The sequence below is a fragment of the Arachis ipaensis genome, chromosome B08, assembly GCF_000816755.2.
Source record: "Arachis ipaensis cultivar K30076 chromosome B08, Araip1.1, whole genome shotgun sequence".
NCBI classification, from domain to species: Eukaryota; Viridiplantae; Streptophyta; class Magnoliopsida; order Fabales; family Fabaceae; genus Arachis; species Arachis ipaensis.
In genome coordinates this window covers 114358021-114382825 of record NC_029792.2, presented here as the reverse complement: position 1 = coordinate 114382825, position 24805 = coordinate 114358021, and the positions used below count along the sequence as shown (strand labels likewise).

Here is a 24805-nt window from a genome sequence, read left to right as displayed (position 1 = left end):
ATTACATTGTTTATACTCTCTATAATTAATATCGTTAATTTTTTTTACTTCGCAGTTACCTTTATTGAGATGGAAGAAATCTACAATACTTTCAGTGATGGCTAATGTATTTTCTATGCTGATATCATTTAATTTTGGTCCCTTTTTTCACATGAAGGTATTATCGTACTAAAACATTACTCCTTAGAAACATATAATATTGTAGATGTTTATGCTTTAAATTTTATGTAAATAATAGCAACTTTAATTTAGATTGTACTATACTCGAATACATGATAAACTATTTTGATTCTTACTAAGCTTTAATTTCATGGAAGTCTAATGTATAGCATGCATAATTTAGACTATGCTCAAGAAGAAAGCTATCTTTCCAAGATCACTAGTTTTTGCTACTGCAGTCATGGGCATTTTCTATGGCATTATAATGTTGGCAAAGGTAAAATTTTTTAGATTCTCAAAATAAACATTTAATTTATACACTAGCATTGGATAAAGCAAGGTATTTAGTCACTTTACGTAATAACATTATTTTATGAAATTAATTAAATAGGATATACCTGATATCGAAGGAGACAAAATGGCAGGTCTCCAAACTTTGGCAGTACGTTTAGGTCCTAAGAAGGTATTTTATTCTCTCATGTTAAATACAATGATTACTAGATGCTAATGAGTTATAACTCAAACTGCATATGTCTTTCTTTTTAAAGTTTAAGTAGTCTTTCCCAATATAACTTAACCAAAAAATAAATATCATTACTAATTGCTAATAAGTTAAAACTTAAATATTGTCTCTCTCTAAGGTATTGTTTGTTTGGACTGAAAATCAAGGAAAAGAAAATAAAAGGAAGGAAGTGAAAGGGAAAACGTTTATTTTCCCTTGTTTGTTTGGAATGAAATTTTGAGTGGAAAACTAAAACAGTTTAAAATTAAGAATGGGTCCCACTCAATTTTTCCTTCGAACTATGGACGGAAAAATGAGAGGAAAATGAAACCCAAAAACATTATTCCATATTTGTCCTTTTATAAATCATATACATAAAATACTATTTTTATAAATACAAGGACAAAAATATTATTTACTACTAATTCATTTTTTTTTCTCTCTAATTTTCTTTCTAACCAAACAAAGAAAATTATTCTTTCTTTTCTTTTCTTTCTTTCTATTTTCCTTTCATCCAAACAATTTAAGAGAAAATAAAAATACATTCAAATTCTTTTCTTTCTTTTCTTTGCTTTCTATTTCCTTCCTTTCTATTTCCATCTTTCCATCCAAACAAACCCTAAATGAAAAGTCTAAAATCCGAGCTTCTCCTAACGTAACTTGACATATATATTATTAACTGCCATTAAACTGAAACTTAATATATATATATATATACTAAGTTGTGCTATTATCTTATGCTTACATTTATTCTTTAATTTTTTCTTAGGTATTCTGGTTTTGTGTTTTTCTTCTGGAAATGGCTTATGGAGTTGCTATTATGATTGGAGCATCTTCTCCTTTTTTTTGGAGCAAAATTTTTGTGGTAATATATAATAGTTTTAATTTTATTCTATTGAATTTCAAATTCTAAACAGATTATTTTAATTTCTAGTTGAATTAGTAGTCCAAAAAAAAAGTTACTGAAGTTAATTATTATTTGACTATTTGACTAATTAATGATTTTACTTTAAGAGGAATGCTAGGGGCTAGCAACTTTTGTGATTTGTAGCCATCAAATAGTTATCAATGATGGTTTTAATGGTGTGAGATTGGTGTGAGATTTCATCCAATGGCTCACTTTTTTTTACTGGTTATATGCTGGCCAAAATTTAACAAAATTGCTGGTCCCTAAACTTTTCCTTACTTTAATATATCGTTCAATTTGTTAGGTTCTTTCTCATGCTGTCATGGCTTTGTTCGTCTGGTATCGCGCTACTCTCGTAGATTTATCAAGCAAAGATTCATTGCAAGCCTTTTATATGGTTATCTTTAAGGTAATAAACAATTCTACACAATGAAATTCTATGAGGAATTGGTTTTCAAGGTGAACAAATTTATTTTGTCATGAGTTTTGTACATCAAATAGTTCATATTTAAATCAAATAGGTCTTATTTCTTTTGCGTTAAGAAATCGAAAACAAAAATGGGAAATTCGTGAGTTTAATTTCTACAACAACTACCTAGGATTGAATCCATTTGACAAATGAATTTTTACAAAGAAAAGCAAACCTATAATTTAATTAATTGTTGGAGGATGTTATTTATCTTCTAAGCATACTTTAAAATTGGAAAATATTAGTGAATGTTGTGAATGTATATGCATACAAGTTATTAGTGATTTATATATGTTGTTGCTAATTAATTTGATAATTTTTCTTTTTGCAGCTTATTTATACGGAAAATATTCTTATGATTTTTGTTAGATGAAGATGTAATAAGGAATTGTTGCATAATAGATGGTGCAACCTTTGTCTTGAGAGATCTATCTTTAAAGTCTACTAATAAGGGTTTTTTTTTTTATGGGATTTTTTGATGATATTGCTGCTCTATTTTTTGGTGACGTATAGATTGTTATAAATTGAGTTGTTATTTTAGAGTCTAAAATTTATTTGTGATTTATTTTACGTCGTTTTTTCACATATTTATATACAACAATATTTTTACCTGAATTTTTTCTCTTTGTGGTTGAGAGTATTGAACCATTTATCGAAAAAAAAAAGTCTATTAATAAGTTCAACTGTTCTAAAAGGTATTAACAATAAAAGGTAAAAGATCACTATCTCATAACCTGAAAATTAACTTTCAGAAACAAGATGTTGGTTGCGAGTTTGTTTATCAAGTTTGGGAAAAAATTCAAAAGCATTTCTCAGAAACCTCCAAGATCTACATTCAACAGCTTAAAGCTATGCTCACGAACATAATGAAAGGATGTTTATCCGTCTCTGAATATCTTAAAAATATTCAAAAAGTTGTAGTCTCTTGCTTCTATTGGTTATACCCTTAACCTATATCTCAAAACTTAAGTGAAGAATAACTAAAACTGATTGGTTATATTGGTTAAGTGAAGAATAACTTGAGCTATATCTCAAGGCTTAAGTGAAGAATAACCTCAGCTATGATCACATTGTAGATTCTCTTGCTTCTATTTGTTATATTCTCCGTCATGATTAAAGCTGATTTCATACGACTTATTGAGGTTGAATCTCTTTTTCTTGGCCATGATTGCGCTACATTAGAAGTGTCAAATAGTACTGGTTTATTTTGCGGTTTGCGATGGTTTATTTGCGCCGCAAAACCGATCTCCAACGGTTCTCCAACCGACATCCAGTGCACAGTGATTAATTTTTGCGGCAATTTTTAGAAATCGTTGGTATAACTACCACTGATCAAATATTTTGCGTTGCATTGTTTGACAATGGTTTTAAATCGTCGTGATATCCCAAGCAGGAGTTCTTTGTTGTTTTGCGATAGACACAAATCGCCGCTATTTAGTGCTGTTAATTTTTTTGAATTTTTTTCGGCAATTACAAACAACGATTATCTTTCTATTTGCCTGACTTAGATCTGCAGAATAACCACTGCTTGCTCAATCTAACAATCTTCGTGGGATCGACCCTTACTCACCTGAGGTATTACTTGGATGACCTGGTGCACTTGCCGGTGAAGTTGTGCGAGTTCAATTTTGCATACCAAGTTTTTGGTGCCGTTATCGAGGATTGTTCGAGATTGACAAACTATCGGTTGTCTTGCTACTTAGATCAGGTACTTTTTAATAAGTTTTCTCTTAATTGTATTTCTTAAAATTTTTGAATCTTCTTTGTTTATTTTCTTAAAATTTTTTTCAAAAATTCATCTTAGTTATCCTTCGTTGTTTCAATTTTTAAGTTTGGTGTCCTTTGATTTTGGTTATTTTTTATTTCTTGATTTTTGAAAATTGTTCTTATTTGCTTCTTTTTTGTTCGAATCTTTTTGAGTTATTTTCTCTTGTTAGATTTCAAAATTTTTAAGTTTGGTGTCTTTTAGTGTTTCTCTCTATTTTTTCGAAATTAGTGTTATTTGATTTTAAAATTTTTAAGTTTGGTGTTCTTTTAGTGTTTTTACTTTAAAATTTTTTTTATCTTTCCCTTTTTAAATTTTGAATTTTTCTTGTTATCTTATTTTGATTTAATTTTAAATTTTAAGTTTGGTGTCTTTTAATATTTCCTTTCCTTTTTAAATTTCGAAAACTTTAAATTTTTTCTTCTTTTTTAATTATTTTTCTTTTTAAATTTTCAAATCATATCTTGTTTATCTTTCTTGATCTTGAATCTTTATCTTTTCTTTAAGTTTCAAAGTTTGTTATCTTATCATATTTAAATTTTAAATTCAAATTTTAAAGTTTAGAGTTTCTTTAGTTTTTCTTTCTTTAATTTTGAAATTCAAAATATTTATTTGACCTTTTCCTTTTTAATATTCAAAAAATAATTTAAAAACTAAATCTTCTATCTTTATTTTCAAATCTTTTTAATTAATTGTTTGCTTTATCTTGTTTTAATTTTAAGTTTGGTATTTCTTTAGTCTTTCTTTCTTTCAAATTTTAATTTCAAAATCTTTTCAAATCTTATCTTATCTTATCTCTTTCTCTTGACTTATTCTTTTTAATTTTTTAATTTCAAAATCTTTATTTAACTTTTTTTTTTAATTTTCGAAAAATTTCATCTTAAAATTCAAATCTTGTTAGTTAATTGGTTGCTGTATCCTATCTTTATTTACCTTGTTTATCTTGTTAATTTTTCTTGATTTTCAATCTTTATCTTATTTATCTTTTCCTTGATTTTTGAATTTTGTTTTAGTTTATTTTTATTTAATTTCAAATTTTAAGTTGGTGTTTCTTTAGTGTTTTTCCTTTCTTCTTGAATTTCAAAAATTTTTAAACCCCTTCCCCTCTAATTTTTTTCAAAATTTTTCAAAATTTCTAGTTAATTTTTTGAATTAGTATTCTATTTCTATTTATTTTCGAAAAAAATCTAATTCTTATTTTTTTTTGGATATCTCACTGGGAGCTCTCTAGACTTTGACATAGAGACTCCTACTTTTCTTTGTCCTTTGTTGGTTTAGGAACACCAAAATCACTAAGTTAATCACCATGAATCCAATTGGGAGTGCACAAGCCAGAAGAACTTGGGGAGCTTTGGGATCCTATACAGCTCCTATTCCTGACTTCTATGAAAGGAATATTAGTGTACCTCATATTGATGTAGATGACTTTAAGGTTAACCTAGAACTGATTATTCGAATGCAGCAAAATTGTCTGTTTCATGGACACCCACAGAAAAATTCCAATAAATTCATTTCTGACTTCCTGCAGTTCTGTGACACTATAGAGACCAACCAAATGGACCCTGAAGTCTCTAGGCAAATACTCTTCCCATTTACTTTGAGGGATCAAGCAAAATTATGGTGGATTATTGAACCTAGAGAAAGTGTGAACACTTGGGATAAGGCTGTTAACAAATTCTTGAACAGGTTCTCTCCCTCCCAGAGATTAACTAAGCTAATGACAGACGTTCAGACTTTTAGGCAGGAAGAGTACGCATCCCTCTATGATGCTTGAGAAAGGTACAAGCTGATGCTTAGGAGATGCCTCCCGATATGTTCTCAGATTGGAGTAGGATAAACATCTTCTATGAAGGTCTCTCTGAAATGGCCAAGAGGTTCTTAGATCACTCTACAGACGGTTCTCTGTACCCTTCAAAAAAGACACCCGAAGAGGCAGATGAGCTCATTGAGATGGTTGTCAATAACTAGTACTTATACTCATCTGAGAAGACTCCAGTTTGGAAGGAAGTTCAAGAAGTGGAGGATGTAGATACGATTCTTGCTCAGAACGTACTTATGTTGTAACAAATAAATCTTCTCACTCAACAATTGAGCAGCATGCAGAGTCAAGTTGCTGAGGTTCATAGTGCTCCTCTAGAAACTTCTTGTGATATGAGTGGTAACTTCCCTCAAGGTGAAACTCTCAACTATGGCCAATGGACACCTGAGCAGGAAAATTTCATGGAAAATTCTGCCAGAAATCCCTATGATGCCCCTTATTCTCAGACTTTTAATCAAGGGTGGAGGAATCACTTAGGCAGAGCTAAAGTTGAATGCCTAGGAGGGGGTAGTATGGAAGTTGAACGCCCAGAGAAGGGGGCCATAGGCATCAATTTAAAAAATGTCTCCCTCAGGCACCCTGACAACCCCTTTCCAGTCACTCTGGACACTCATCCTGCTTTGCCATACCCTCAACAACTTCAGAGACCCCTCACTCTTCCCAATGAATGATGCACCACTATTTTGTGGTACATTTTAGGCTGAATTGAGTGGATCTTATCCATTATTCTCACACTTATTCATATAATTTGCATGTTTTACATTTTCCTTCCTAATTTTGTGCTGTGATTGAAAACATGCTTCTTTGGACTTAAATTCGCTAATTTTAATCTTCTCTTATTACTATTCGATGCCGTGATATGTCTGTTAAGTGTTTCCAGGATTTATAGGGAAGGAATGGCTTAGAGGATAGAAAGAAAGCATGCAAAAGTGGAAGGAACACAAGAAATCATGTATTTCATTATCTGGTAGCGATGCGCACGCGTGGCTGACGCCTATGCGGGACAGGAATTTGTTCAAGCGACGCGTACGCATGGTCGACACGTACGCGTGACAGAGCGTCACGTGCTGCATTAAATAGAAAACGCTGGGGGCGATTTCTGGGCTGCTTTGGACCCAGTTTCAAGCCTGAAAATACTGATTAGAGGCTGGAAAGTGGAGCTAGAAGGGGGGAATCAATCATTCATACTTTCATTCACATTAGTTAGGTTTAGATGTAGTTTTCTAGAGAGAGAGGCTCTCTCCTCTCTCTAGGTTTAGGGTCTCTTCTTTCAATTTCTCTTTAGGTTTAGGTTCAATTTTACTTCAATTTAGTTTTCTTTTACTTTTATTTGTTCTAGCACTTTAGTTATTTACTTCTCTCATTGATTCCTTTAATGTTCTAATTTAGTTTATGAGTTTATGTATTACTCTCAATTTTCATTAATGCAATTTATGTTTCACGTTTCTTATTGTTCAATTGCTTTGTTATTGTTATTTCTTTGCTTTGGTTAGTTTTAGATTTTGCTATGTCTTGTTAGGTTACTATGTTTTTATGTTATGCCTTCCAAGTATTTGATAAAATGCTTGGTTGGATTTTAAATTAGATTTTTATGTTCTTAACTTGGATTGATAAATTAGAGACTCTTGAGTTATCAAAATTCTTTTGTTGATTGGTGATTGAAAATTGCTAGTTGGCTTAGGCTTCACTAATTCTAGTCTTTGATTAGGACTTGTGAACTTAAGTTGATTTTGCTCACTTGACTTTCCTTCATTGTTAGAGGTTAATTAAGTGAAAGCAAAAGGCAATTACCATCACAATTGATGATGATAATGAGGATAGAAATTTCAATTCTCAATCCTTGCTAGGACTTTTCTTAGTTGTTATTTTATTTCCTTGTTATTTACATTACTTGTCTCTTATCACAAAAACCCCAAAAATACTTTTCCATAACCAATAGTAAGTACACTTTCCTGCAATTCCTTGAGAGACAACCCGAGGTTTAAATACTTCGATTAATTTTATTGGGTTTGCTTAAGTGACAAACAATTTAAACATTAACTGAGGATAATTTGTTGGTTTAGATCTATACTTGCAATGTGATATTTTTGTGAAAATCTTTACCGATATTTTCCTCCATCAGTGACACAGTGCCTACCCCAAGAGAAGAGTGCGAAGCCATAATTGTCGAAGGATTAGAGCAAATAGAAACACTAGAAGAAGCTGAGAGCGTTAAGGTGCACCTTCAGAAGTCACAAGAGGAGATTGAGGGTAAGCAATTCATTTAGTTCTTGTACAATATCCCTCTTACTGAGTTATTTGAGGAGGTGCATCCCTATAGGGCCTTTGTAGAAAGCCTGATGCTCTCTGGGAAGGAGACCTTGAAAGAAGATGGAACAATGGTTCTTACCAAAAAGGCCTAGTCTAAGGAAGAGTATGTTGCTGAGGAATTGTAGGAAGACAAGGCTCAAGAAGAGATTGAAAGGACATTGCTACATGCCCCATTGGTAGCACAGGAGCCTGAAGTACCACATCCTCAGAAGCCCCAAAAAGAGACCAAAGACGAGCACCACTCACAGATCTTAGAAATCTCTAAGGAGATGCAAATCAATACTCCTGTTGCTGAGGATTTGGAGCAAAGGCCTCTCTCCGCTGTACTCATAAAGAGCTTACCCCATGAAAATAAGGTCTTAAAGGGAGATGACATAGAGGTACTGACTGAGGAGTACAGTGCACTAATTCAGAATAAGCTACCAAGGAAGATGCCAGACCCAGGGAGCTTTCAGATTCTATGTACTATTGGAAAGATCACTTTTGATAAAGCCCTATGTGATCTTGGCCTAAAGGTTGGAGAGCTATTCCTCACGGCAGACTCTGTGATACTTGACAAGGGGGGAGAAACAGATGACTCCATCTCCCTAAGAAGACCGTTCTGATTCACCTGAAAACTGTCTCTTAACAATTTCCTAACGGCAAGTGCACCAGATTGTCGTCAAGTAAAAACTCACTGTAGAGTGAGGTCGAATCCCACAGAGATTGGTTGGTTGATCAATGTTAATTGGAGAATTATTCTAGTTGAGCGAAATCAGAATTGAATTGGGATTGTAGAAAGTAAAATTGGCGGGAAACTTAAATTGCAAGAAATTAAAGAGACAGAAATTAAATTACAGAATATAAAGAACAGACGCTTAAATTGCAAGAAATTAAATGGGAATAGGTGTTTAGCATGAAATTAAAGAACATAATGTAATGAGAATGGGTAAGATCAGATTAAGGGATTCATTGGGGTCAGGAGATGTGATAATTCTCCGGATCAAGTTCATTTTCATCTCTTCCTCAATCAATGCATTCATTGATCTCCTTGGCAATCTTAGGTGATTAGATCCCAATTCCTTGGCAATCTAATCTCTCTAAGCATGAACAATTGCCCAATTCCTTGATTTAAGTACTCATAGGAAGAGATGAAGATCGGTCACTGATTCTACTACACAAATTCATAGATCAAAGTATTGGTAGGATTACATGTCACTATATCCATCAAAACCCCAATCTAATCCAATGTGAGAAAGCAATTCTAGCATGATCTTCTCATTCCTCTTCCAAGGTTCAAAGGAGATCCAATTATGGATAGCTTCTTTCCCAAGATAACTATCCAATAGGATGAAGAACGAAAGCTTTCTAGCAAAATCAAGAGAAAATAAAGAAGAAGAAAAATGAAAACTAATATTAATCCATTGAATTACACAGAGCTCCCTAACCCAATGAAAGGGGTTTAGTTGTTCATAGCTCTCAAAATGGAAAATGGAATTGAAAGATACATTGCAGAATTGAAAGAATTGTAGAAAATTAAAACTAGCAGAGTGTCTGTAGCTAAAAGTAAAAAGTCCTCCCTAATTAAATTCTAAGCTATTTATACACTTTCTTCCATTGATCTCCAATCTCTGAATTGGGCTTTTGGCCTTGATTGAATTGGGTTGAAGTTGCGCCAATTGGTTTCTGTTGCAGTTGAGAAGAGATCTGTTTGAATTGCCAATTCTGCTGCTCACGTTGGAGTCAACGTTTGATGGCCAACGTTGACTCAAATGCTCCTCTAAAAAATCAGTTCTGCTTGCTGTCATTGGCATTTGAATCAACGTTGGAGTGCCAACGTTTTTCTACCCACGCGTACGTGTGCTTTGCGAGTTTGCGCCCTTGGGGTCAAAATGCGCATCCACGCGTGCGCGTACACTACGCGTGCGCGTGGATGCAAAATCCCAATTTTCAGTTTTAAAAGCATATAGAAGAACGTTGGCCTCAGCGTTGGACTGGCAACGTTCCCTCCAACGTTGGCCTATCCACGCGTGGATTCTCAAAAATTCAACTTGCACGTATGCGCCATAGATGCGTGCGCGTCGTTGCTCGTTTTCAAATCCAAAATTTTGAGATCAGAATTGCGCACGTTGGCCACCAACGTTTGAGGCAGCATTTGGGGTCCAACGTTACCCATCCACGCGTGCGCGTACAGCACTCGTGCGCGTCGCTACAGATTTTTAAATTCTCCAGAAAGCTCATTTATTCACAATGTTGGTGGTAACGTTGGCTTGCCAACATTCCCTCCAAAGTCGGCACCAGCAGATTATGCAGACTCTTGCTCTGCTTTCTTCCCAACGTTTAAGGCAACGTTGGTGGTCCAACTTGGCCACCAACGTTGCTTCTTGTGCATCCTTTCCATGCTCCTTCTTCAACTTCCTCCCATGCTTTCACCTGTCATCCACCAATTCATGCATCAAAGCCTTGCTAAAGTCATGAGAATTCTCATCATTCTTAGCACACAAGTAATTATAGCACAATTCTCATGAAATTACATTAAATTAACCATGGTTGGATGAGTCTAGGCATACATGAATTTCTAACCCAATTGCTTACTTATAGCTCAAGAAAGTGCATAAAATCTATTAAAAACAAAGAAAAAGGCTAGTGAAACTAGCCTAAGATTCCTTGGCATCACAACACCAAACTTAAATCTTGCTTGTCCCTAAGCAAGTATTGAGTTATTAAGCAGAATGAATGAAACAGAAAGTGATGTTCACATCAGCAAGTCATTATTATTAGTTCATGGGGTTTTATGCAGAAAATGTTGCAGCTCACTTCTTATTGATCCTTAGGAATAGAATGTCTCCTTTAAGCATCAACTAACATACTGCTATGACCTCTTATTATTCACTCATCCTTGATAATTGCTTTTCTTTATTTTTCTTTTCTTGTGAGCTTATTTCTCACTTGCAGCTTAGTGTCATGTGTTGTAGCAGCTTCTTATCTTATTTTCACTCAACACATATTCACTACAGACACTTGGCTCATAATTCTTCTTATGACATTGATGCCCAACACCTCTTTGGGTCACTAAATGCCTTGTAACTAGGTTGCTCTTGATAATAGATTTTCGGTTGATAATCCTGAGTTAGTTAACCCAAGTTACCAAGTGTTAAGGCACTCCATAGAACGTAATCATCCAAGCAGATCCTAGTACAAAGACACCAAAGGCATATGTCCTAAGGTCCAAGCTATTGGTGTCTAGCCTTATTCTTTGCTTTCTTCTGTTTTTGTTGCCACTTTTGGCTTTTCTTTTTCTTTCTTTTTATTTGTTTTTCTTTCATCCAAGGACCTTTATTTGCTAAGATTCATAGACAGCATCCTATTTCACACTAAAAGGGGAACAATCCACCTTTTTATTCGTTATTAGTGAGCTACTACACAATCAGACATACATACCATCACTTACTGTTATTTCACTTCTTGCCATAAGGAACTATTCCACTCTTGTTCAAATATTTCCTTTATTCAAATTGAAAACACTCAGGGGACAAAACAAGCATTTAAATAAGTGAAAGTGAAACCACACACACCTAGGCTAGCACACTTATTGCAAAATTTAGAGACAAACAAACAAGTAGAATTCAGACACAGGCATACTCACTAGCAGAGGTATATTCAGACTTTCAACTCAAGCAATTCAAGTGAAAGCAGTTAACTGACAATACAACCTTTTGGTTTTGGTGTCCTTTTTGTCTCGGGATGTTGGTGCATAGTCCATCCTAAGGGTTGATTGTCCTCCTACAAAACCTCTTTTTGGAAGCTGCTTATCCCTCAAGCACTTGAGAATTGGTCAGTCTGTATATATGCTTATGATTTTTCTGGGCTTAAGTTGGTGTGTGAACACCAAACTTATTTTCTTTCTTACAGCAAAGTGAATACATGAAACATCAAATATCAAACGCTTCTAGAACTATGACCTGTGACTAAAATTGAAACAGTTGTTAAGTAGTTTCCCTGCTTGTTTGGAGCTAGTGATCAGACTGAGGGTAGAAAGGTATTTTAATAATTGGTGGAACACCAAATTTAGTACCCCACATTCACCCTTGAATTGTTTTGGTGTGTAACACCAAACTTAACTCCTTGCAATGCAGAGAAATCTTCTTAACTCTCTTATTGACAAGCTATGAAAAGAGAATTACCTTTAATTGGGTTGCCTCCCAACAAGCACTCTTTTATCGTCACTAGCTTGACGATCAGCTCTCTCAGTTGAGTCTATATTTTATCTTGGAGTCTTCCCCATGTCACCCAAGTAGTATTTGAGCCTTTGTCCATTCACAGTGAAGGTCCGTTGTGAGCTTTATTCCATGATTTCTATGTGTCCATAGGGTGAAACTTTGGTGACAAGAAAAGGACCTAACCACCTTGATCTTAATTTCCCAGGGAAAAGTTTCAGTCTGGAGTTGTAAAGTAGCACTCTCTGTCCCTCCTCAAAGCTTCTTTTCTTTGCCTTTTCCTTGTAAATTTTGGCATTTTCATAGGCTTGTGATCTGAATTCTTCCAATTCTTGCAGTTGCAAGAGCGTCCTTTCACCAGCAGCTTGACTATCAAAATTCAATAACTTGAGAGCCTAGAAAACTTTGTGTTCAAGTTCTAATGGCAGGTGACAAGCTTTACCATATACCAGTTGATATAGAGACATCCCACTTGGTGTCTTAAACGCTGTCCTGTATGCCCAAAGAGTATCATCCAGCTTCTTCGACTAGTCTTTTCTTGAAGTTCCCACAGTCTTTTCCAGGATCCTTTTTAGCTCTCTATTGGATACCTCTGTCTGGCCATTTGTTTGGGGGTGATAGGGTGTAGCAACCTTGTGCTTCACTCCATATCTCAGGAGGAGGGTCTCTAGCGGCCTTTTGCAAAAATGGCTTCCTCCATCACTGATGAGTGCTCTGGGAACTCCAAACCGGGTGAAGATATTATTTCTGAGGAAATTCAAGACAACCTTGTTGTCATTTGTAGGGGTTACAATAGCCTCCACCCACTTGGACACATAATCTACTGCCACCAAAATGTATTTGTTTGAGTATGAGTTTGGGAATGGTCCCATAAAATCAATCCCAATACATCAAACAGCTCAAGTTCTAGGATGAATTGTTGTGGCATCTCATTTTTCTTGGGCAGATTTCCAGTCCGCTGACATTCATTACAGTTTTTCACTAGCTCTCGTGCATCTTTGAAGATGGTGGGCCAAAAGAATCTGCACTGCAAGACTTTTGCTGCTGTTCTTTCTCCTCCAAAATGGCCTCCATAGCAAGAAGCATGACAATTCCATAAAACTTTCCTTCCTTCTTCCTCTGAAATACATCTTCTGAGCAATCCATCTGAGCATTTTTTGAATAAGTATGGCTCATCCTAAATGAAATACTTTACATCATTGATGAGTTTCCTCTTTTGATGTTTGTTGATCATTCAAGGAACTTCCCCAGTAGCTTTAAAATTAGCAATGTCTACGAACCAGGGTGCCTTATGAACCAGCATCAATTGCTCATCAGGGAAGAATTCATTGACACTTGATTTGTGTTTGCTACCTTTTTCACAGGGAATTCGTGAGAAATTATCTGCTACTTTATTCTACACTCCTTTCTTGTCTTTAATCTCAATGTTGAATTCCTACAATAGCAAAATCCACCTTATCAATCTTGGTTTTGACTCTTGTTTTGCAAGTAAATATTTGAGTGTTGCATGATCAGTAAAAATAATCACTTTGGATCTAATGAGATATGATCTAAACTTATCAAATACAAACACTATTGCCAGTAGTTCTTTCTCAGTAGTGGTATAATTCCTTTGAGTTTCATTCAAAACCTTGCTGGTATAATATATAACATGCACTAAATTGCCTTTCCTCTGTCCAAGCACTGCCTCAACAGCAAAGTCTGATGCATCACACATTAGTTCGAAAGGCAAATTCTAATCAGGTGGGGAAATGATAAGTGCTGAGAAAGTTCTCTTTTCAGTGTTTCAAATGCTAGTGTGCATTTTTGATCAAACACAAAAGGTGTATCAGAGACTAATAGGTTGCTCAAAGGCTTTGCAATTTTGGAAAAATCTCTGATAAACCTTCTGTAGAAACCAGCATGGCCCAAAAAACTCCTAATTGCCTTGACATTACTAGGTGGAGGTAATTTCTCAATTAATTCCACCTTAGATTTGTCTACTTCTATGCCTTTTTCTGAAATTTTATGACCAAGGACAATCCCCTCTGTCACCATAAAGTGGCATTTCTCCCAGTTTAGAACTAGGTTTGTCTTTTGGCACCTTTTTAACACTAAGGCAAGATGATTTAGGCAAGAATCTCCAAAAATTGAAAAATCATCCATGAAGACTTCAATGAATTTTTCAATCATGTTTGAGAAAATAGACAACATGCATCTTTGGAAAGTTGCAGGAGCATTGCACAATCTAAAAGGCATGCGCATGTAAGCAAAAACTCCATATGGACAGGTGAATGATGTTTTTTCTTGATCTCTTGGGTCAACCACTATTTGATTATATCCCGAGTATCCATCAAGAAAACAGTAATATGCATGTCCTGCCAATCTCTCCAGCATCTGGTCCATGAAAGGGAGTGGAAAATGATCTTTTCTAGTTGCATCATTGAGTTTCCTATAGTCAATGCACATCCTCCATCCTGTGACGGTTCTTGTGGGGATGAGTTCATTCCTCTCATTGGGTACAACTGTAATCCCTCATTTTTTTGGAACCACATGGATAGGGCTCACCCATGGGCTGTCTGAAATTGGATAGATTACTCCTGCCTGTCATAGCTTCATAACCTCTTTTTAGACCACTTCTTTCATGACAGGATTTAATCTTCTTTGGGCTTGAATAGAGGGTTTAGCATCATCTTCCAGTAGTATCTTATGCATGTATATGGAAGAATTTATCCCTTTCAAATCGGCAAGCGTCCATCCTATAGCATCTTGGTGCTTTTGCAACACCTTGATCAACTCTTCCTCTTGATCTTGACTGAGGGTAGAATTGATGATTACTGGATAAGTTCCATCACTTCCCAAGTATGCATACTTAAGGGTAGGAGGCAATGCTTTTAGCTCCAGTTTGGGTGCTTCTTTCTCCTTCTTCCTCTCCTCCGATGTGCTTTGAATAGGCACTTCAGCTGAGTTGTCATCAACAACCGCAACATTTAACAATGAACCCTCCTCTGTCAATTCTTCAAGGGCTTCTTCAAAGGTTTCTTGCACCACAATTTCCACTGCATCCACCCACATACACTCTCCAAGTGCTTTCTGTGGGTAGCTCATGGCCTTGAACACATTAAAAACCAGCTTCTCATCATGTAGCCTAAGAGTAAGTTCACCCTTTTGGACGTCAATGATGGCTCCAGCAGTAGCTAAAAATAGCCTTTCCAAAATTATTGAAGCCTTAGCTTCTTCCTCCATATCCAGCACCACAAAGTTAGCAGGGAAGATGAAGTCTCCTACTTTTACCAATAAATCCTCAACTACTCCATGAGGAAATTTGAATGATCTGTCTGCTAATTGGAGAGCTATTCTTGTTGGTTTAGCTTCCTCAATCTTCATTCTTTTCATCATTGCTAACGACATCAAATTGATACTAGCTCCCAAATTGCACAAGGCTTTTTCAACCGTGACTTCCCCTATGATACAGGGAATTTTGAAGCTTCCTGGGTCCTTCAATTTTTGAGGCAGCTTGTGTTGGATGATGGCACTACATGCCTCAGTTAACACCACCGTTTCATCATTCCTCCAGCTTCTCTTCTTGGTCATTAATTCTTTCAAAAACTTAGCATAGAGTGGCATCTACTCTAGTACTCCAGCAAAGGAAATATTGATCTATAGCCTCTTGAAAACTTCCAAGAACCTGGAGAATTGGTTATCTTATTCTTTCTTTTGCAATCTCTGAGGATAAGGTGCCTTGGGGATATATGGCTTTAGGACTTCTTCATCTTCTGGTGGCTTGGGGTCCTATTTCTGCACTTCTTTCTTGTCATTTTGGTTTTCATCTACCTCCCTTTCTTGACTTCCTTTTGAGGTCTCTTTCAACTCTTTTCCACTCCCGAGTGTGATAGCCTTGCATTCCTCCCTTGAGCTTGTCATAGTTGAACTGCAGGGGCTATGGCTAGGAGCTTTTTTGGACAAGTAGTCAACTTGTGTCTTAATTTTTTGGATGGCAGCATCTTGGTTTTGCAGATTAGATCTCACTTCCTCCTTGAAGTTTTTCATATCTTGTGACTCCCTACAGAGGTTTTCAAGCATAGCTTCGATCTTGGAGAATCTGTTATCAGATGGTGGGTTGGAAGTGGGGTATTGAAGCTGATTAGCTTGGGCTTGGTATGGTGGTTGAGAAGAAGTGTTTTGTATGGTCTGATATGGTCTTTAGTTAGAATATTGGTGAGTTGAGTTGTTATAGTGGTTTGGATTGTGAAGTTTGTGGTTTTGGTTTGGTTGGTTTCTCCACCCAAAGTTTGGGTGGTTTTTCCAACCAGGGTTGTAAGTCTTGGAGTAAGGGTCATGCTCTTGTCTTGCAGAATTTCCAATGTAGTTGACTTCTTCTTCCTCTATGTTTGGCTCTTCTGGTGCTAATGGTTGGGTGTGGATTGATGCTACTTGGCCTGCCTCCATCTTCTTTGTGAGATCCGCCAATTACTTGGCAATCATCTTGTTCTGAGCCAAAATTGCATCCATATTGTTTAGCTCCATGATTCCTCTATTGTTGTTTCTCTCAGAAGCATAAAAGTACTCATTGTAAGCCACTATTTCATTGACATCAATGGCTTTTTTAATGGTCTTCTTCTTGTTCAAAGAGCCTCCAGATGAGTGATCCACAGCCTTCTTTGATTCACGATTCAGCCCTTCATAAAAGATATGAATCTGCTCCCACTCATTAAACATATCAGGGGGACATTTTCTTGTAAAGTCTTTGAATCTCTCCCAGGCTTCATAAATAGCCTCACCATCCTGCTGTCTGAATGTTTGAACCTCTGTTCTCAGCCTATTGACTCTTTGTGGAGGATAGAACCTTGCCAAGAATTTGTTAACTACATCTTCCCAAGAGCTGAGGCTCTCCTTTGGAAATGATTCTAGCCACTTGGATGTTTTATCCCTTAGAGAGAAGGGGAATAAAAGCAGCCTGTAGGCATTAGGATGAACTCCATTTGATTTCACTGTGTCACAGATCCTTAGGAATGTAGTAAGATGCTGATTAGGGTCTTCTTGGGCGCTTCCTCCAAAAGAACAATTGTTTTGAACCAGTGTGATGAGCTGAGGCTTCAATTCGAAATTATTAGCATGGATAGTTGACTTTTGAATGCTGCTACCACAGTTTCCTGGGTTTGGATTGATGTAGGAGCCTAGAACTCTCCTCTCTTGTCTAGCAGGGTTGGCTGCACCCCTTCTGGCATGATTGTTCACCTCTCCTTCATGATGGTTTTCCATATCATCCTCCATGGTTATGTCCAAATCTTCCTCCTCTTCCTCTGCAACAACAGCGCTTTTTTCCTCTTGCTTCCCTTCTTAATCTCAAGAAGGTTCTCTCTGGTTCACTGTCAAAAGAGGTTGAGACCTCTCTTCTACCTATCATACAATGAACAAGTACAAGAAACAGTAAGTATAGAGTATACTAAAACAGAGTATAGTTAGCTTGGTTAGAGTAATTTATCAAACAGTTAATGAGTTAGTGGGTTAGTTCTGCTAGAAAGTGAAGAAATAAAGAAAAATTAAAGAGAAACAACTAAAAATTGCAGAGAACAAAAATGAACAGCTGAAATTAAAATTCAATTAATCAAAAGAAAAGAAAATTGCTCAATCTAGTTATCCTCCAATTTAGTAATTGTCAATACAAAACCAATACCTGGCAACGGCACCATAAACTTGATTCACCCAAAAACTGTCTCTCAATAATTTCCTACCGGCAAGTGCACCAGATTGTCGTCAAGTAAAAATTCACTGTAGAGTGAGGTCGAATCCCCTAGGGATTGGTTGGTTGATCAATGTTAATTGGAAAATTATTCTAGTTGAGCGAAATCAGAATTGAATTGGGATCACAGAAAGTAAAATTGGCAAAAAACTTAAATTGCAAGAAATTAAAGAGACAGAAATTAAATTGCAGAATATAAAGAACAGATGCTTAAATTGCAAGAAATTAAATAGGAATGGGGGTTTAGCATGAAATTAAAGAACAGAATGTAATGAGAATGGGTAAGATCAGATTAAGGGATTCATTGGGGTCAGGAGATGTGATAATTCTCCGGATTAATTTCATTTTCATCTCTTCTTCAATCAATGCATTCATTGATCTCCTTGAAAATCTAAGGTGATTAGATCCCAATTCCTTGGCAATCTAATCTCTCTAAGCATAAAAAATTGCCCAATTCCTTGATTTAAGTGCTCATGGGAAGAGATGAAGATTGGTCACTAATTCTACCACACAAATTCATAGATTAAAGTATTGGTAGGATTACATGTCACTATATCCATCCAAACCCCAATGAAAAAGCAATTCTAGCATGATCTCCTCATTCCTCTTCTAAGGTTCAAAGGAGATCCAATTATGGATAGCTTCTTTCCCAAGATAACTATCCAATAGGATGAAAAACGAAAGCTTTCTAGCAAAATCAGGAGAAAAGAAAGAAGAAGAAAAATAAAAACTAATATTGATCCATTGAATTACACAGAGCTTCCTAACCCAATGAAAGGGGTTTAATTGTTCATAGGTCTCAGAATGAAAAATGGAATTGAAAGATACATTGCAGAATTGAAAGAATTGCAGAAAATTAAAACTAGCAAAGTGTTTGTAGCTAAAAGTAAAAAGTCCTCCCTACTTAAATTCTAAGCTATTTATAAACTTTCTTCCATTGATCTGTAATCTCTGAATTGGGCTTTTGGCCTTAATTGAATTGGGTTGAAGTTGCAGAACAAAATATAATGAGAATGGGTAAGATCAGATTAAGGGATTCATTGGGGTCAGGAGATGTGATAATTCTCCGGATCAAGTTCATTTTCATCTCTTCCTCAATCAATGCATTCATTGATCTCCTTGGAAATCTTAGGTGATTAGATTCCAATTCTTTGGCAATCTAATCTCTCTAAGTATGAACAATTGCCTAATTCCTTGATTTAACTGCTCATGGGAAGAGATGAAGATCGGTGACTGATTCTACCACACAAATTCATAGATCAAAGTATTGGTAGGATTACATGTCACTATATCCATCCAAACCCCAATCTAATCCAATGTGAGAAAGCAATTCTAGCATGATCTCCTCATTCCTCTTCCAAGGTTCAAAGGAGATCCAATTATGGATAGCTTCTTTCCTAAGATAACTATCCAATAGGATAAAGAACGAAAGCTTTCTAGCAAAATTAAGAGAAAAGAAAGAAGAAGAAAAATGAAAACTAATATTGATCTATTGAATTACACAGAGCTCCCTAACCCAATGAAAGGGGTTTAGTTGTTCATCGCTCTCAAAATGAAAAATGGAATTGAAAGATACATTGCAGAATTGAAAGAATTGCAGAAAATTAAAACTAGTAGAGTGTCTGTAGCTAAAAGTAAAATGTCCTCCCTACTTAAATTCTAAGCTATTTAACACTCTCTTCCATTGATCTCCAATCTCTGAATTGGGCTTTTGGCCTTGATTAAATTAGGTTGAAATTGTGCCAATTGGTTTCTGTTGCAGTTGAGAAGAGATCTGTTTGAATTGCCAATTCTGCTGCTCATGTTGGAGTCAACGTTTGATGGCCAATGTTGACTCAAATGCGCCTCTGAAAAATAAGTTCTGCTTGCTGTCATTGGCATTTGAATCAATGTTGGAGTGCCAATATTTTTCTACCCACGCGTACGCGTGCTTTGCGCGTTTGCGCCCTTGGGGTCAAAATGCACATCCACGCGTGCGCGTACGCTATGCGTGCGCGTGGATGCAAAATCCCAATTTTCAGTTTTAAAAGCATGTAGAAGAACATTGGCCTCAGCGTTGGACTGGCAACGTTCCCTCCAACATTGGCCTATCCACGCGTGGATTCTCAAAAATTCAACTTGCGCGTATACGCCATGGACGCGTGCGCGTCGTTGCTCGTTTTCAAATCCAAAATTTTGAGATCAGAATCGCGCACGTTGGCCACCAACGTTTGAGGCAGCGTTTAGGGTCCAACGTTATCCATCCACGCGTGCACGTCAGCTACGCGTGCGCGTGGATTGTCAGAATTTCCAATCCACGCGTGCGCGTACAGCACGCGTGCGCGTCACTACAGATTTTCAAATTCTCCAGAAAGCTCATTTATTCACAACGTTGGTGGTAACGTTGGCTTGCCAACGTTCCCTCCAATGTGGGCACCAGCAGATTATGCAGACTCTTGCTCTGCTTTCTTCCCAATGTTTGAGGCAACATTGGTGGTCCAACTTGGCCACCAATGTTGCTTCTTGTGCATCTTTTCCATGCTCCTTCTTCAACTTCCTCCCATGCTTTCACCTGTCATCCACCAATTCATGCATCAAAGCCTTGCTAAAGTCATGAGAATTCTCATCATTCTTAGCGCACAAGTAATTATAGCACAATTCTCATGAAATTGCATTAAATTAATCATGGTGGGATGAGTCTAGGCATACATGAATTTCTAACCCAATTTCTTACTTATAGCTCAAGAAAGTGCATAAAACCTATTAAAAACAAAGAAAAAGGATAATGAAACTAGCCAAAGATGCCCTGGCATCACGTTCCTAGCCACCAATGGAGGAACCCGGATAGATGTTGAGAGAGGCAAAGTGGCACGGAAGTTACATGAGGACTACATGGTTTTTAAGGTTTTTAAACCTCCAGTGCCCCCTGACAAGGGAGGTACTTGCATACAGTGTTCAGTATCTAAGCTTCCTCCCTTGATTGAAACCAATTCAATCTCCCCTAACAGTGTAACACTAAACGTATTTAGTGTTGGGTGTGCACTAACCACCAAGGAGGAAGGCCCCAAGAGGAAGATCCCTAAGGGCTGGAAAAACAAAAAGATCCCTATTGAAGGTTCTCACCAGGGATGAGGGTGGTATTTACTGCAAGCCCAACCCTGTCTCATACTGTGAATTGGATCCTATCTCCTGAGCATATTAAGTTGATCTATGAGAGCACAGGAGCAAAGCTTCCCGTAAGGGGTGAGGATTTACGCCTCTATGACTATCTTCCTCCTTGAAAGAGCTGATCGTCAAGCTAGTGACGGTAAAGAAGCGCTTGTTGGGAGGCAATCCAACCATAAGTATCCTATAGTATTTTATTCTTTTCTATTATTCTTTCGGTTATTATAGTTTGATTTTATATTATTTTATTTTCTATTGTTTTTCATCGTTTTCTTAGTTTTTCTAACATTTGTGATCATGTGTAGCCATTAGAACAGAAACAGAAACGCATAGGAAAGAAACAGAACACCCCGGAGGGTGCCCCTTATTAGCATTCAATGCCAGAAGGGAGAGGAGAGCATGGGCGTTCAAAGCCCATAAAGGAAGCAGTCCTGGTGTAACGCCAACAGGGGACCAAGTTTTCTTTGCTTGGGGACAAGCAAACTTTTTAAGTTTGGTGTTGCAGAGCAAGCTCTAGGTGTATACCATTATCAATGGCACTAAAGGGAGGTGAATCATCTTCACAGAAGAGCACAACCTGAGCAACCATCAGGACTGAGGTGGTTGAGTTTCATGCCCCCTTTCTTTCTGTTTTTCAGTATTTTATTATATTTTTTATTCTAGCTTTTGCATGATCACTCTTAGGATTTTGCTTTAGTAGTTTATTTTCAAAATTTTTTCGGTTTAAGATATCTCATGCATCCCACAACAAGCTTAAAATAAAATTAAAAAAAAAAAGAAGCAGAAAAATACACATTGTTTTGAGTATATCATAAGTTATTCCAATTACTTAAGATGTGGTGGCCCTATCTTTATTTTCTGGATGTTTGAATTAACTGTGCATAATTGATGTTGAAGTTGAGTATATTGACTCTTGAAGAACAGTGAATTTAGAGAAGTATTATTGATTATCTGAAAAATTAAAAATATTGATTCTTGAAGCAAAAGAAACAGCAAAAAGAAAAAAATATAAAAAGAAAAAGAAATCCAGAAAGAACAAGGATCCAAGGCTTTGAGCATCAATAGTTAGGAGGGTCAAAATAGGCCTAAAAAACTAAAATGAGTTGCTATCCCTAACTAAATGCTTGTGGTGTGAAGGTGTCAAGAAAATCTTGAGACTATGCAGTTAAAGTCGTGATCCAATGCATAAATAGTACGCTTAAGAACTCTGAGCACCACTGTCTGGGAATTTAAGCAAAGCTAAATTCGAATCCAAAGGGTTCCTCCAGTTAAGTGCTTGTGGCATTTATGTATCCGGTGGTAATACTTGAAAACAAAATGCTTAGAGTCACGACTAGGCTCAAAGGTGCAAAGCACAAAAAAGAAGCTGTGTTCAAGAATCAAGAAAAACTAAAAGAAGAGAATCAATAATATCATCCGGATTCTATTTCCAAAGGGGCCAATGTTCTGAGCCTCAAAAGGAGAGTGAGATGGTGAAGCTATTCAGAAGTAAGGAGCTAATAGCCCCATTCAGTGATTGAAACTAAGCTTCATTGAAAATTATAGGACCTTATGTATTTTTCTCTTCTTTAGTCCTAACTTGTTTTTGGTTACTTGAAAACAAGCAACAGTTTAAGTTTGGTGTTGTGATAAATGGATATCTTATACACTTTTTCATTGCATTTTCTTAGCATTTTATTTATATTTTATATATATTTTATTAATTTTAGTATGTTTTAGTGAAAAAAAATTCATATTTGGATTCTACTTTGATTTCTTGTGTTTTTCTTATGATTTCAGGGGATTTTTGGGCGAAATTGGCAAATTTGGCAAAGTTTGGTTCAGAGACGAAGAAAGCATAGCAGATGCTGTCAAATCCTGACCTTTGTGCATTCCAATGATTATATTTTGAGCTACAAAGGTCCAATTGACAAGTTCTTGATGGCGTTGGAAAGTTAACTTCGAGAAGCTTTCCAGAAATATATAATAGTTTATACTTCGCTTCCAGAATCATGCCCCAAAAGTGGTGTTGAACGTCCACATCTGGAGTTCAACGCCCAAGAAGGACTAAGCCTAGCATTAAATGCCCAAGATTGGTGTTCAATGCCAGCCAGGGACCAGAAGATAGCATGCTCACCCCCTAACTGGTGTTCAACACCCATTCTCCAAGTTGAACGCTAGGCTTGGACGAAACACTCAACCAAAGTGGGCCCAAAGTGGATTTTAGCACTCCTTAGCTTATGCCATCTTATCTTTGTACTTTTTAATTCAAAATTAACATCTTTTAGGGTGAGCATCTCCTATTTAAAGAGGAGATCACTTAGGTTTATAAAAAAACTTTACTATCAGACATCTAAGTTTTTGCTGTAAATTATGAGCAACTAAACCTCCTAAGTTAAGCTTAGGAGCTTTGCTTATCCTATGGATTAATATTATTACTTTTATCCTTTAATATATGTTTGATTCCATTCTATGATGTATTGTCATTCTTCATCTAATGAATCTGGGGTGAAACGAGAGTATGACCTCTTATTCTACATGAGCTCTTGCGACTCCTGGCCTGGATAGTATTGAGTTGCAGCTTGAGAATACATCACCTGAACCAATAACTTATCTGGGCTAATTGGGATAAGTGACATAAAATCTCGTTAGTCATGGGTAATGAGGTTTCTGTGGCGCTAAGGCTAGAATATTAAGCTTCATTCTCCGATCTGAAAGATCTGACCTTGTCTGTGGCACGTTAAGTAGGATCAAGTGAGAGTGAATTGCGTGACCTTCATCCTTGTTCATATTAAAACACCATTGATGATGGTGTTTGATATGGATTAGAGGAGATTAATTGACCACGACCAATGGCGTTAATCACTTACAGCTTTGCTATAGAATGACTAATTCATTGTTAAAGACTTAAAGTGGTTGGTAAGAAGTATTAATCCGGAAAGATAAAGTATCTTCAAAACTTTAACTGATTTCTCATTATTGTTTCCACGTGAATTGTTTACTATTTTCTTTACTATTTTGTTTTATGCGCTTACAACAACAACCACTATCTTTCTATTCGCCTGACTAAGATTTGCAGGATAACCACTGCTTGCTCAATCCAACAATCCTCGTGGGATTGACCTTCACTCACCTGAGGTATTACTTAGATGACCCGGTGTACTTGTCGATGAAGTTGTGCAAGTTCAATTTCACGCACCATGTATCTTTGAAAGATGCAAAATCAACGCAACTAAGTAACAATTGAGAATTCAAATTCAAGTCAATGCTATTCAACCAAATTTCAGCAATTGTTCAACAAAACAAAGTCTTTTAGCATCAATTCACACAAATTCAGTATATTCAACATAAAATCAGTAGCATTATCTCTCAATTTAGTCAATTTTTCACACTTTCAGCAATATAACACAAACTAATAATCTTAAAACTAACCTATCTTAACTACCTAAAATCCACTAAAATAAAAAAATTAACTCTAACTAAATTAGACTAACTAAAATTAGACTAATGAAACAACCTAACCAAAACAAAATTTGAAGAAGAAAGAAAAACAGAGTTTAAAGAAACCTCAAATGTAAAACAAGAAGAGAACAGAAAAGAGGTGTAGATGCAGTAGGACTATAATGTTGCCAGAGCTAGAGGTGACAGAAGGGTAGTCGCCGAAGGCTAGGGAAATTGTCGAAGGCTGGGCAGCAGCAGTGCGATGATGGTGGGGGTGACGATGGTTTAACGGTGCAAGGAGAAAGGAGAATTGAAGAGGGGAAGAAGGAATAGAAGGGAGGGGTTGGCGGTGGGTTGACGGCGACGAATAGGGGGCTGTGATGTAGCCGGTA

General features: G+C 36.4%; 2 protein-coding genes across 2 annotated transcripts in view; one reads left to right on the top strand and one right to left on the bottom strand.

The window, feature by feature from the left end:
* LOC107613595 (naringenin 8-dimethylallyltransferase 2, chloroplastic-like) overlaps positions 1 to 2426 on the top strand; it is a 45024-nt gene extending 42598 nt beyond the window's left edge. The window contains exons 2-7 of the mRNA XM_021109754.1: positions 56 to 157; positions 344 to 436; positions 551 to 622; positions 1431 to 1526; positions 1873 to 1977; positions 2369 to 2426. Coding sequence (XP_020965413.1) covers positions 98 to 157; positions 344 to 436; positions 551 to 622; positions 1431 to 1526; positions 1873 to 1977; positions 2369 to 2410 — 468 coding nt within the window. The 5' untranslated portion in view covers positions 56 to 97 and the 3' untranslated portion in view covers positions 2411 to 2426. The remainder of the gene's footprint in view (positions 1 to 55; positions 158 to 343; positions 437 to 550; positions 623 to 1430; positions 1527 to 1872; positions 1978 to 2368) is intronic.
* On the bottom strand, positions 13109 to 15700 carry LOC107611438. Its single transcript, XM_016313362.1, has 2 exons — positions 14979 to 15700; positions 13109 to 13304 (listed from the first exon to the last, which is right to left on the bottom strand). The coding sequence occupies exons 1-2, from the start codon at positions 15698 to 15700 to the stop codon at positions 13109 to 13111; spliced, it is 918 nt and encodes a 305-aa protein (XP_016168848.1).

What these genes read in the sequence shown, in the direction of transcription:
- LOC107611438 (XM_016313362.1), bottom strand. Translation starts at nt 15,700, where the DNA reads ATGACCAAGAAGAGAAGCTGGAGGAATGATGAAACGGTGGTGTTAACT. An exon ending in GCATTGCCTCCTACCCTTAA is followed by an intron (nt 13,305 to 14,978) that starts GTATGCATACTT and finishes TATTTCATTTAG; the next exon opens with GATGAGCCATACTTATTCAA.